The sequence below is a fragment of the Rhyacophila brunnea genome, unplaced genomic scaffold (assembly GCF_057557595.1).
Source record: "Rhyacophila brunnea isolate RB1 unplaced genomic scaffold, BYU_Rbru_1.0 scaffold_2, whole genome shotgun sequence".
Taxonomy (NCBI): Eukaryota; Metazoa; Arthropoda; class Insecta; order Trichoptera; family Rhyacophilidae; genus Rhyacophila; species Rhyacophila brunnea.
This window is the reverse complement of record NW_028232859.1, coordinates 47716463-47731420: the sequence shown is the minus strand read 5'-3', so window position 1 is coordinate 47731420 and position 14958 is coordinate 47716463. Positions and strand designations below refer to the sequence as shown.

General features: G+C 31.0%; 1 protein-coding gene across 1 annotated transcript in view; it reads right to left on the bottom strand.

The window, feature by feature from the left end:
• LOC147072435 (uncharacterized) overlaps nucleotides 1-14616 on the bottom strand; it is a 107038-nt gene extending 92422 nt beyond the window's left edge. Inside the window, exon 1 of the mRNA XM_085947318.1 lies at nucleotides 14442-14616. Coding sequence (XP_085803444.1) covers nucleotides 14442-14616 — 175 coding nt within the window. The remainder of the gene's footprint in view (nucleotides 1-14441) is intronic.
• Between the last annotated feature and the right edge of the window lie 342 nt (nucleotides 14617-14958).

Below are 14958 nucleotides of genomic sequence, written 5' to 3'. Positions count from 1 at the left end.
TTTTTCGTTGACATTGTATGACAGACTGTCAAGGAAGCGAGATTAAATATTTGACGGTGCTCCATGACGCTATGTGCCAAATAAATCATTGGCCTTTCAATAAAATATGCCAAAGAATATATCTAATGTAGTTACGCAATTGAAAAGAAAAATCGAAAATTTCAACAATTGATATTTTCGGTTATCAATTCGAATTTCAATATTGGATTTTCCAACTAACACCGTAAACCACTTTATCGATTTCCAATTAACTATTATCACGAGACTTTTAATTATTTCTGGAATCTTAAAATAGGACTTCATTAGGTACGAAAAAAGAAAATGCGTAGGTATATATTATTATTCATTCAATTGCCAAAGATTTAACTAATATGATTTCCTTTGGATTGAATGAACAAGACAAGTAAGCAAATTGACCTAAATAGTATGCTATTAACTGTAAAGTCTACATAAATGTTTTCAACAATAAACTATGTTTCATTTTCAAAAGATTTAAAATTAAGTACGTAGGAGGTATATTAAATGAAAAAATATTGATGTTTCTTTACGTTTTTGTATTTAAAAGAGGACAAATCAAATTTGTAATCTATTGTTTAAGACTAAAATAGTTTTTACTGTAATACCTATTTATTTTAATTTTTTATTCAATACTGAATATACATACTTACACAATATTTAAGAAACAGCGTCCTTTATTGAAACTATATAACTTGTAAAAGCTAAAGAAACATACTTACCTATTGTAAAAATTATAAGAAAAATATATTAATATTTATTATTAGTATTTTTAGTGCACAAAAGGTTACACTTGGACCCAAAACATTTAAATTCGATAGTTTGTAATTAAAATAATAACGTTATTTTATACAAGATATTCATAGAATATATTCCAATATTGGTAATAAAATGGTTATAATATCTTTTCAAAAAAAGGAGTTACATATTTTTTTTAATGTGTTGTTTCACGCATAAATATGTAAGTACGTGGTTATTTGAAAACTGTGGCCAACCCAATCTTTCATTCTAATATAATTACTTAGGTCATTTTCACATGTTTAATCTATAGCAGTTGACTAAAATTTAAATGTTATAAAGTTAATATTAAAGGTTATAATATATTATCTCAAAATTGTTTTTCAAAATTATGTATGTTTAATAATTAGAATGGCACATTCTTAAATCTTGACAATTATTCGTTGAATAAAAAAAATCGTTAATTAAAAATTATTAGCAAGTTCGAGTAAGTTACAAAATAACATATTGGAGAAATCCGTGACGTCGGTTAATAATTAAAGTAGTAGGTACCTACTTTGATTTAGATAAGAGCGCTAATGAGCAGGTATTAAAGGTCAATAGTTAAAGTCCGTCGTAATTAGTATGTCACCTTGTAGCATAGTGGACAATGCGCACAGGGCGTAAACTCAAGAGATGCAGGTTTGATTCCTGCCGGGTGTCTTCCTTTTTTCAAAAAGATTTTTTCTATTGGTTATAATATATTTTCTCAGAAGTGTTTTTCAAAATTATGTATGTTTAAAATTTAAGTAATTAGAATTGAATTTTGTTTATTTACATAGAAGAGTTTTTGACAAGATTTACTCTCCTCATATATAAAACGAAAATGTTAATCTATATTCTATATTATATCTCGGCACCCTTCTGAATAATGATGCTAGCGACATGGATTGAGCTGTCAGAAGAATGTCGGGAGACATAGTCGTCATTCTGCCATCAATGATAATAATATGATCTCTCGATCTTTGATTTCGTCGGAAGTTCCGTGAAGGTAGGAGGTTTTTGGTGTATGTCGACAAGATGCTAAGCGACCTGATTGTATCACGATGATTCTATGGACGGAAGCTAGATGTATGGTTTGGGATGCCATCGTGGTGGATACACACGCGGCATCCCACCCGAATAAATTGGTTCAATCGTCATGTTCAAACAAATACATAGAGCCAAAAATATGACCATATCGCCTAATTATATCTGCCCATTGGGTTTTGAGATACTTCGACCATGGAGACCGTTTGCTTTGAAGACGGTGGCTGAGATTGGTCGTCGCTTGACTGTTAAAACAGGTGAATACCGTTCACATCCAAAGAGGTAATGCATTCGCTGTTCTAGGTAGGTACTATTGAGGTATCTAGGTATATTAGTGGTTTTATAATAATTGTTTTGTTGGTTTATACATATATGTGGGTAATTATGTCATTTAATTTTACATTACACCCACGTTGACCACGCGGCTTAAGCGTTGGACTATCACGCCGTGGGTCCCAGGTTCAAATCCTGGGTCTGGAAAGTACACATATTGTTTTTAAATTTGTGTGTGAGTCAGGGTATGGACTTAATAGGTTGAGCAAGTGGCTGACATCCATTTCTCGTAAAAAACAAAATCTGTTAATACAAACCTCTACTCTGTGGATGCCCATATGATCCTATTAGGATCGGACATGGTCGGAATTTTTTTTTACATTTTTGGTCGTTTATTTTGTTTTACTCTTTTATTATTATTAATGTTGTTTCTCTGTATAATTTATTAGTTTTCTATATAATTTTTAATGTAATGTAGTGTGTAACTGTTTGTTTTCAATAATAAAAAATAATTTCTATCCTAAAAAATAATCTGTATTTAATATAGGTAGAACCTAAGATAATTATAAATAATATTTATTTATTAGTGACATGAACCATTAAAAATTATTAATATGTAAATATACAAGACATATAAGTATTTATATATATAAAAACATGTTCCAGATTGATAAAATAAAAGAACAATTTAGTTTGAAGATATATTAAAAAGATTTCAAAGAAAACTTGTTGGAATAGGACGCTGAAAATAGAATATACATTTCTAAAGCTTCTAGAAAAATAATTTATTATTATTTGGATCTGATACTACTCGAAGTAAACGTGAACCCATTGATAAAGTCAATTGAACGTTTAATCTGAAGTCATATAATCTTTGTGAAACTTTTCTTTTATCGAGTAGGTATATTATAATAATTTATATGGGTGAATGAAATATTTTTGATGGAGTTAAATGAATGAAATCAACTTGTACGATTATTTTGAAACATTTTTTTACAATGGAGATTAAGCTATATTAAAACCATTTATTAATATCAACTAGGAAATTATTTACACGCATTTGATAATTTTTAAAAGAATTCACATTAAGTACAAAATATAATTATCTAAATATGTATTCATTTGATAGTGATGATTGTTCAAAATTATCATTAATTTTTAGTTGCATTGTTGAGGTTTATTCATTATCATTATTTTGTAGCAATGATGTATTTATCTAATGTTACTTGTTAATTTTGATCAATTTTTTTGAGATAGAAAGATAACGTCAAAAGGGCCGCAGGGAAACTGAGTGTGCTCAAGTGGATAGAGTTCAGGATAGTGAATATAGATCTGTATCTACCGTTAGATTCAATATGAAAGTAAACCTTGGTTTATTTTTGAACATTTTTTTCATTATATTTAAATCGTATTATTTGTAAAAATCCAATAAATAATTTTTATCATTTATTTGAAACCATAAATAGCTGCAATAATTAAAAATCAATAAAATAATATTCTCCTAAACAGATAAAATCACTTCAGATATAGTAAATTATAAATTATTAGCAAGTTCAAGTAAGTTACATCATAAAAAAATATTGGAGAAATCCACGACGTCGGTTAGTAATCGAAGTAATAGGTATCTACTTTGATTTAAGAAACAAAAATCGATTGCCAAAGTAGCTTGATTCGAAAGAGCGCTGATGAGTAGGTATTAAAATTGACCAATAGTTAAAATTTGTCGCAATTAGTATGTCACTGCGTAGCATATTGGTAAATGCGACGGATGGGGCGTAAACCCGGGAGATACAGGGTTCGATTCCCCGTCGGGGTGGCTTACCTTTTTCAAAAAAGATTTTATCTATTGGTTATAATATACTCTCTCAGAAAGTGTTTTTCAAAATTATGTATGTTCAATATTAGAAAGAGTTTTTTTATTGTTGTGATATTATTAAAAACGTGAGCATAATATTATTAATATAAATTTTTAATATAACTATTTATACATATTTTCTGTAGGTATATCATTTTTAAACTAGGACGCTGGTTTATTTAGATTTCTGTCATAGAAATAAGAATGCCAGAAAAGAAATATGTTTCTCTTCCTGTAACATAATATACTATGTATATAGCATACGATATATTCCACAATACACTCATAGATATATATATATAGTGTCTCAGTTAATATTTAGAGACATGGCTGTACGAATGAGATAAGCAGTACATTCTTTCGCACTTTATGAACTTCCCTATCCAAAGTTCATATGAGGTTATATTTTATCTATAAGGTTGCAAGCTTTATACATGTGTTTTTCAACGTCACCCTTCTCTACAATCCTGAACCAACCCTTACTATATAACACTTTCAGGCGAATGAATTTATTGCCTTGGGTAGGAACTGTCTTGAAAAAAACAAATTCTATTACAATAAGATAAAGGTCTAACAGGGAACACAAATAAGACATGGGGAAAATAACACTATTTTTGGTTTAAAGTTTTATTGGTTTAAGGGTGGCCTTTCATAACAATGTGATAAAACCTTGCAATACCTTAGTAAATTTCGTTCAGCAGCTAGGTGAAGGTAAGCTTTACAGAAAATCTACCAGAGAAGACAGACTAGGCCGACTAGGGAAACTACTTCGCTTAATCGTTCCCAGGAAATTACTATGACACACATTCTTGCTGAAAAATAACAAAAACCTGCGGATCTATTCTATACGACTATCGACCGCTAAAGTGATAGTATTTATTACATATTTGTATTGGGGTATTATAATTATTATATTTACAATAAGTTAGCCATCTAAACGTTCAAAACTGTCTATCTCGCTCTAAATTGTATCACAGCCAAGAGAGGTGCTGTTAAAATATAGCACTTATTGTAATTGTTACAATAAGTGCTAATACTTTGACAATATAAACCTACCCTAAGTTTGATAATAATTATCACTTTATCACTTTAGCGGTCGATAAGTATAGAATAGACCCACTAATGGGATTTAGAAGAGTCAAGGATTTGTTTCACATATTGCAGGCCATATTATACGTTTTTTTTAAAGTCATCTCTAATTTTAGGGGGGTGCTGATATGTTACATACAGAAGAAAATTTATATTATAAAACAGTGGCGTATAATATAATATAACACTTACTAGGCGATTATTTAAAGCCTACTTTCTAAGACAGATAAATTTTAATTACCTAAAAAATATTTCAAAGGTAAAAAAATACTAACGAATCTATCTGTCTGTAAGTATTTCATTTAATCTAATATATTAAATCTTCTACTAATACAAGCAAATAAAGACTTAAGATAATCCAAAGTTTTTGCTAGGTATTTTGAACCAACTTATCCATGACCTCAGAACTTCATTGTATGAAATGACCCACGCTACGAACGATAAAGCCTACTTACACCGGTGCATACTTTGTAATGACTGTTATTTTACGCAGAGTTATCTCAACGCACATTAATCTAGTCAGTCTAGTGCAGGGTTTCCCGAACTTTGTCGGAAATTTTAACGGAACATCTAGTTTATTTTGTAGGTTATTTATTATATCGCTAAACTGGCAAGACTTGTCAGCCAGTCAGTTAAAAACAATATACTCCATCTTTTTCTTGCACACAGTGTGAGCAAAGATGGTCCTCTGTCTGTACCTAGATCATGCCCCCCACATCCCGAAGTGGGCCCTCAGGCTAGGATCTTTGGCGGGCCCCCTACTTATCGCTAAAGTTAAAGGCAATGTGACGATTTATAGTTGTATATTCCAAATGGTATTCGAGGTAAAATTAAGGGTATTTTTAGCGATTTTTTGTATTTTTAATACACCTACTTTTATGTTGATATGCACAATTATGGACATTTCAAATATCGACAATAATCAAAAATTGTATGTATGGCAAAATCACGTATTATTAAAAGTTAGTATGTTTGAAGTGAAACAGCGCCTCGGGCGACATTTTTTTACTATTAGTGCATGTTTGTGATGTGTGTTTATCTCACTTGGCTGATCGATCTCTCACGCCGGGCTCTCCGTAAGCCCAGGCCCCCAGGCTAGAGGCCTGTCAGCCCCCCTTGAGCCATGACTTAACTAGATACTTGATATCATAAACATCAGTGGAGATTGATCATCACTCGCCTTTCAATATGAAGTAGATTCTTTAATTATTTTAGTTTTACTTATTTTACTTCTACCCAGAAGAAGATCTTTAAATGTGTTGCAGTGTATAAAACCTTTCCAAATGGTCACGGAACACCTATTCAGGTTTGGAGGAACACTGGTGTTCCGCGGAACATAGTTTGGGAAACCTTGGTCTAGTGGATAAGAGGGTTGATTAATAAACTCGTAGAATATTTTAGCACAACTTTCATTTTAATACGTTTTGTCTTTTTTTATTGAAATATCTTATGTATTAATACAAAAGTAAAATACAATATTTTATATTCTATAAATTGTATTAGTAAAATATAGGAGATGAAACCAAATTAAAATTCATATAATATAAATATGTCTGTCCTTAAACTTTCTTCAGTTACCTACTACAGCCTACATTTTTTTTAACAGGAACCCTTTGCCACTGATATAAAGATGTACGCAAACCATATTTTAACAAATAATGCTCATTATTTAGGAAGGTAAATACTATCATAAATATTTAAGTACCTACTTATAATAATAATATTGTTAATACACCAACCAGATAAATATTGTTCAAGAATTTTAAAAAAATTATCAAAGGGATTATATTCATACTCAATGCAAAGAGCTTTTTTTTTACCTCTAATGAGCTTTGTTGTATACCGATATCATTATAATAGAATACATTTAATTTCGTTTTGCCTATCAATATTAATTATTTAGACAATCAATAACATAGTAATGACAAAATAAATATTTTCAGTTTTTCTCTTATGTTATGTTTTATTTTAATATATTCCATTAATTATAATATGTGGCGATCAAATAGTCCCGTGAGAATAAGTTGTGTTTATTATATCGACTGTAGAAAGGAAAAAGAACGTAACACTCAGTTTTTTCAAAATACGTTTTATTGGATAATAACGGTGTACACGACTAAATACACATTATGTCCAATACGTGTAAGCTGCAAATACCGATTTATTATCTAAATTGGACATCGTTATGCAGAAAGTAGCCAATCCACAAAAAAATAAAAAATGAGATATGATATACCTAGATCGGATGCGAGAATGTTTTCTCTACATTCTGCTGAAAATAGCCAAGCCGCAAAAAAAATATTCTTGAAATAAAATACTATTTATAATTTGACATTTCACATTTTACGTACATTTTTAATAATCATGTTGTTACTAAAGTGCCATTATCTCAGCTCGACATTATTGTGGACTGGCTACATTCTGCATAATTACGTTCAATTTAGCTGGCATTTTTTTTAAGAAGGATGAAAAATGGGAAAAACGACTTAATTTTTTGTTGTTTTTTTCTTTAATTAACTCAACAATAAATATCAGATTAGGGATATAAAAACCAAATTATTAATTATGATGCACTTCACGGTTACGTCTGTTTTACATAATATGTCCATTTTGTATTTTTAACTTTGACTGAAAACCACAACAAAAATGTTTTTGTGCCTTCTATTAATTTTTTGTTTATGTGAATTACGTCCTTTTTTTCTTTCTACAGTCGATATGTGTGTATATTATTTATTTAATTACTGTTATACATTTTCACAGGCCGTCAGCAGTTTTGAATAATGCTGACACAGTGAGAAACGCGGACGGCGAAAAATGAGATCTGTTTAGTACATACGTTTTAAGCATACAAATTACACACGAATTTCATTACCAATTATAAGTAAAAACTTTTACCTCAGTATAATTTTTTTTAATTATTAATAACTATGTCATTGCTTTTTCGTACAAGGTGGTAGTCATTTTGAACAATCAGAAACACAGACTTTGAGAAAATCACACAAATATATTGTGTCCTCACTGGAAATAGGCCAGCACTTTACGCACTGCACCACAAGAGCCGCCTCAGTAAGATTATTATTATTTATTAAGAAAAGAACATTTTCTCATCAAAGGCCTGGGATACTCAGTGTAAGCATGTTTAGTCGTGGTGGGTTTGAATAAAAAGACTTAACAAATATCTCACTCCGCTTTGTATCTCAATCGTGTAACTGTCACTCAGTATCGCCGTACCTCGGGCTATATTATATCTCGTATTATCTTTATCTTTATGTACCTATGTAAACGATACCTGTCAAATATCGCCATCTTCACCAGCATAAACCAGTCTTCATACTTCACACATCACACTCCTCATCCACCTCACATACTGCCAGTGGTGACTTCACCTATATCAATAAAATACAATAACATTATAGTCGAGTCTACGTTTTTGTAATTTTGTCATGAATAAAGTTTCTATTTGAAGGTAATGTTTTATTCATTTAATCGTCAATTAACAGTTGAATTATGTACGTAATAAATAAATGCATAACATGAAGTACATTATTTTAAGCATTAAACATGTAGGTATTTGATCTAAATAAACGTGTTAGTAAATGCGAATACGCAAATAACGATGTATTCATCGTATTTTACTTCACATTTACTATTCATTGCTGCACAATAAAATTCTATGGATCAATACGTGTATCTGCTAAAAACGGGTATTAGAATAAATGCTACTTCTATAGTGACCATAGGGAATACAAGCCCTCTAGAATATATTCCAAAACACGCCAGGCATATTATACATACTATAAATACAAGTACAAGATGGGTACCTATGTATAAAATAATATTGAAAAGTATTGCCATATCAAAATAGACTAAAGTTTGCTTGGTCAAGATTCTATATATAGGTATTTACGGTGTTGATTGACGCCTTTAAAATGAAGCGTTTAAGATGTATGCTTAAGATACTATAAATGGAAAGTATATGCTTTCGTAGCCAGAAAGGAAAATAAAAATTTAGAAAAGTCCATCATCAGTGGATACATCGACTGTTGACGGGAAGAGGAAAATCATAATATAAACGGTGATCAGACTAATAGCCTCATCTTTGTAGACGATCGAGTGCAGAGATCGTTGGAGAGATATAATAATTACATTATTTAACAACACTGTTATGAATAAAAAAACGAAAAAGAATTCGTATGCACACGTTTTTCAAATTCAGTAAAAATTGGCTGTTAATATTTATTGTAAATAATAATTTAGATTTAATTAATGATTATGATGAAGCCTAATCTTAAACTCTCAATTTAGTGCCTTTCAATAGCCAAGTAGATTATTTTGTAACCATTGGTGCCATGTGACTATCATAAAAAATGTAAAACTTTAAAATCTGATATGAAATATAGAAAATAATTTTATAATCTACGTATTGATGATTTATTTTAGAAATTTTATGAAAAACAAAATTTCTATAAATTTTAACGTAAATTAATTTTTCAATTGCTCTCTTGTACTTGCTTTTCGTAGGAAATTGATTAAATATTGCCCTCTTTTTAAGATTTAATAAAATGAAAAACGAATAAAAATATATTTATTCAAAAGGCCGCACTTGGAGGCCTATACGTCTTAAGATTTCCTGCCCCTAACTTTGTGTAAGGATATTATCTTAAGAAAATACTAAAATAAGGCTTTATAAAACGGTATAAACGGTAGTTCTGAATGGCAGCGAAGCGTGGACCATTTATGTGAGAACGGCTGGAATGTTGGATTTCTCTGAAATAGAAGTTCTGAAACATATGTATGGACACAAGCAGGAAAAAGGAGGGAGTTTGGAAGAAAAAAACAAGCTGTAATACTATAAAGTACTATGCTCTCCATTTACAGTAAACTTCCATGGCTCAAGTCGGCAACACAATAATAATTGTCTACTCCATGTAACACGTATAATTATTGTACATACATCATTTGAAACCATTTCTGAGAAAAATATTATAAATTATAACCAGTGGATAAGACACCCAGCAAGAATTAATTGAACCTGTACCCCTCGAGATTTGCGCACATCTGCTCTGTCAAAAATAAACATACAATATGTCCTATTTAATTGCGCCGAAGTTAACTAGTCTTTACAAATTTTGTGAATTATTCGTTGAATTGAAAAATAGTTTATGACATAAATCGTGGGTCGGGATGTGAAGTCAGATATGTCACAAATTGTCATTTTGAGATATAGCAAAAACAAAGTTCAAAAAATTCCCCACATTCCCCTAATTATAGATATGTTTTGTAACAAATCAAAGTACATGTAATTGGCTTTCAATTATATGTCCTATAAGTATTCTTACTATTTTGTTTCATTAAAACTTAATTGGTTTAAAAAAAAGGGAATTGACTTGTCTGGATTTGCACAAAAAATGATTGACTTACCTTACTACGCACGAAGTAATATTATTATTTTTCCATAGTAAATCCGACTAATATTAGCAATAAAACACAAATTTTATACATAAATCTTATTGGTTTATTTAACGAAATATATAAATTTAATATAAAGTTTCATCGTTATCATTAAACTTCAGTATGGATTTCTTCAATGGTATCAGGTTAAATATCCCTGACTGTCTCAGATGTCTCAAGTGACTCATAAAATTCTCTATAATACGGTGAAATGTATGGAAGTAAGTCTTTCAAATCTTCCGTCTTGTCTCGTCTTATATATGAAATTTGTTAAAATGCAGTCATCTCGTCAAGAGTTCTTTTAAATTTCACTATTTCCGGTTCATTTTTGTTGAATTGAAGCCACTTAACATCTTTCCAAACAAATTTATTCCCATCTGTGTCTATTTTTCTGAGTTGCAATGGTCCTTTTAATCGATCCGAGTAGTTAAAAAAATCTTCACGAGTCATTTCAGTGACCTTAAAATATGGGTGGCCAACCTTTTCAGCAGCCGGGCCAGATTCTAAAAATGAGATTTCCTACCGGGCCGCAAATCGATTTTTGTTATAATACAAAACAAAAAAGAAATATATATTACATATATTAATAAAATAAAACAAAAATCAGAATCAAACATATTTATTGGATTAAACATTTTTTAAATAATAAAAAATAAAATGATATAAAAATAATAAATTTAGGTGAGAAGTTCGATTTTGTGTGGCAGAACTAAGTGCATCAATATCGATATCGAGTGAGGTTGTTCCTACAGGCAAACAGTTTTCCAAATGCACATCAGTGATCGTGTTCTCACTCGGGATTTGACATGCTTCATCCGACTAAAAAGCTGTTCATACGTGTAAGTGTTTCCAAATAGCGAAGTCATCATTAGAGCATGTTTGCAAAATGAAGGATATTTCTCCTTGTCCAAATATGTTTTGTAAAACTCTTCCAAACCAACCTGATGGAATTTCGTCTTTAACTGTTCATCGCAACATATTTCACAATGTTCCATTTGTAAATTTCCTGGTAATAAATTCACATCTACAAATAATGGCGTAGCAAATGCAGCAAAAAGCACACGGTGTTTTTAAAAATCTTGAGCCAATATCGAATCTCAATTAGCGAAATTAGCACATCTAGCGGTAGCATTTGATATTATTTTTATTTTCTCACTGCTCCACGGGCCACAAGTTGACACCAAGCGGGCCACATGCGGCCCGTGGGCCGCGGGTTGGCCACACATGCTTTAAAAGGATTTTTCTTTGCAGCCTCGCACATTAATTTGGCCCAATCATGAGGATGTTCGATCATTCCACCAAATGTCTTTTTCTTCTTCTCAATTATGCGATGGTCACTATCGCACTCCGTATTATCTGTGTGGCCAGGGACTAAAAATTTGTGATCAATTTTGTTTCAAGTCTCAGAATGTTTCACTGCTATCATGCTTAATAATATTATCATGTATCCCCTCGGTTAAGTATTTGAACAGGCATGAAGCGATATCGTTAGCTCATTAGCTTCTCTTCGTTTGGCAAAAGGGATCTTGCAAGCTGTACTTTTTATCACAACTCTTAGCTGAACATTCAGCTTCATCATGATGCTCTTTCAATTCTCCACGATTTTTATTTCTTTGCTCATCGTCGGTGGAATTATTAATTTGTATATTAAGTTTAGCGCATTTTTGGCAAGTATCCTTATTTGGCCGTTTGAATGTTAAGTTCATGCCATGGAATATTTCTACGTATAAACGAACATTGATGGGATTAGAGCTAATACTCTTCAAATATTGAGAATACGTCTCAGTTACTGCCAAAAGTGGCGGTAAGTATTTTCTGACACTGACAGAGTCCCTTCTAGAGTAATGACTCTCATATTATGATGAGATTGAGAGTATATATGTCTTTGCTATTTGGCTATCTTCTTTGCTGTTAATTTTTAGGGATATTTTTTCCTCTAATACCTTCTTGAATAAGTATACCGTAAGTAGTCGCACGTTTTTTTTTCAAAACATGTTCAAAAAAATTGTGATTTTCACCTAATGTTTTTAGTGTACAACTTTTACAAATTGGTTTCCGTAACAGTTCAACAGTCAAGTAATATTGAACTATTACTTGGCGAAAATGTTGTTTTCCCGGTTTGATTTGTCTGATACGACTTTTTTCGTATTCATAATTTTCATTATACTTGTTGTGTACCTTTTGCCGGTATTTCGTGCAACTTCTTTATCATTTCTGAAGGCTTTTGTATCATCCTTTAAGTTACGTTTTTGCTGATTATTTCTTCTGAATGGAGAATGAGGGTTACGGGTTAAAACATCGTTGTGATGTGTAATCGTGGAAGCATTATTTGAGCACGAAGGGCGTGGTTCTTCAATGTCACTATCATCAGATGGTAATAATTCTTGAATATTAAAATCAGGATATTTTATGCTGTCATCCGAATCCTCAACATACAAGTTATTGGAGTACGTGGTTGAACCTAGAAGCAAGATTATTTGTTTAGATATTGTGTACGTGTTTTTAGATTTAAATAAATTGAATTCGATAAATTTGATAAATTTTGTATAATTTACAAATAATACATATACTTATTTATAAAAGTCATTTTACTTACGTTCTGTTGTTATTTTTTTTTCAAAATTTCACAAAATATCTTTAAAAAATACGTTAGATTCATCAAAATCAACACTGAGTAGGTATGACATTTGAAGGTAAGCCAACTATGAGTAGTAAGGTAAGTCACTCAAAATGTTGACTTATCTGACTTCTCATGTGACTTAACTGTGTACACATCCCGTAAAATAAAAAATATGTTTTGACTGAAAATGCATCTCGCCAATGGTGAGACGTACGACTTACCTGACTACACACAACGAAAGATTTTTTGGTATATTGGCATTCATAACTCATTTTTGATGTTTTGTGACTTACCTGACTACACATCCCGACCCACGAAATATTGTGTTCTAAAAATAATCCCAAAGTAGGAAGAATACAGCTCCGCTGGTCTACGCCTTTTTGATATGCAAGACTGATTAAAGATTTCCTGCGACGGAGCATAATATATTAGTGGAGGATAATAATTAGAGTGTTAAGTATCAATTAATAATGTAATTAGAAGAAGAAAATTATTAAATTAAAATATTTAATACATACCTTAATATTGTTTAATAAATTTAAGATAGATAATGTTAAAGTTTCATTATATCGAAAAATAGATTGATGAGTTACATTTTTTTAATCTGGAAACTGTCCGTGAGGAATCTATTAGTGGAGCTTTCAGATCGATAGAATGATTAACAAAAAAGTTAACTCTTGAAATACTTTGTGAGGACTCCTAATGTTTGGAATACCGGACCGTCCGAAAATTTTAAGAGAATCACCACATTAGTACCATCAGTGTATCGTATTTATTTTCAAGTATCTGGTTATAATACTAAAATTCGGCGAAAGGCTTTTAATTGTGACTAAAAACTTATTATATTAAAGAGAAGATTTGTTACAATATTAAACCAATTTATTTTTAATGTTGAAGCTTTTTCATTAAAATGAATTTAACCATGTAATATTTATGGTGAAAAAATGTGGTAATAATGCATAGTTCAATCCATAATTATTTAAAAATACCTAAATTTGAAAACTCTAAAAACATACCAGTTAAAACAAAGATGAACGAAATAGGATTTGAACTCACATCATTCAGTGGCTGCGGAGTGTTCTCACGAATGCTCTTAACCTTTAAGCTATCAATTCATATAGCCACGCTATTAAGGGTCCAATAGATCCTAATTTTTTTTTGAAAATGTTCTCAAATATACATGTTTTCCAAGTTGTTCAATTTATTATTTTTATTAATAATTAATAAAAAATATTTATTTTATAATTAATAAATTGAAAATTTAATTAAACAAGTAAATATAGATATATAAGCTGATAAATATTATTAAAAATATTGTTGGTAAAATCTCACCTAGCACTTTGTCGGTTCTGGAAAACGTGATGGCCCATTTCTGGAAACCGCAAGCAAGCTCCTTGCTAGTGACGTCACGCTCCAGGTCCCGAGTCACAGACCGGGTGACCACAAACGTGAAAACGTGCGTATTGGCGCGGTCATGCAGCCGCGCCACCCTGTACAGCAACGCCATCCTAGCGCCACTTCCGCTCTGCGCCACTTATGCACTGCAGCCTGCGCTTACAGCGGAAATGCCTAGCATCACGTTAAACACTCGAACAAGCCTTCTGTTCAGGTAAAGGTTTCATATTCAAATATTAACAACCATTCTATGTTGCTTTGACCACAATTATTACGATACTAAAATTGATATTTTGTAAAATGTAATTCAATTTAATTTTTTTCACTTGGAAGATGATTTATTACTTAATTATAAAATGTTTTCAATAGTAAATTTATTTTATATTGAATGTAACGAATTTTATGTAATGTCAGTCAAAATTTACTAGAGTGATTGATATAGAGCCAGGATTAT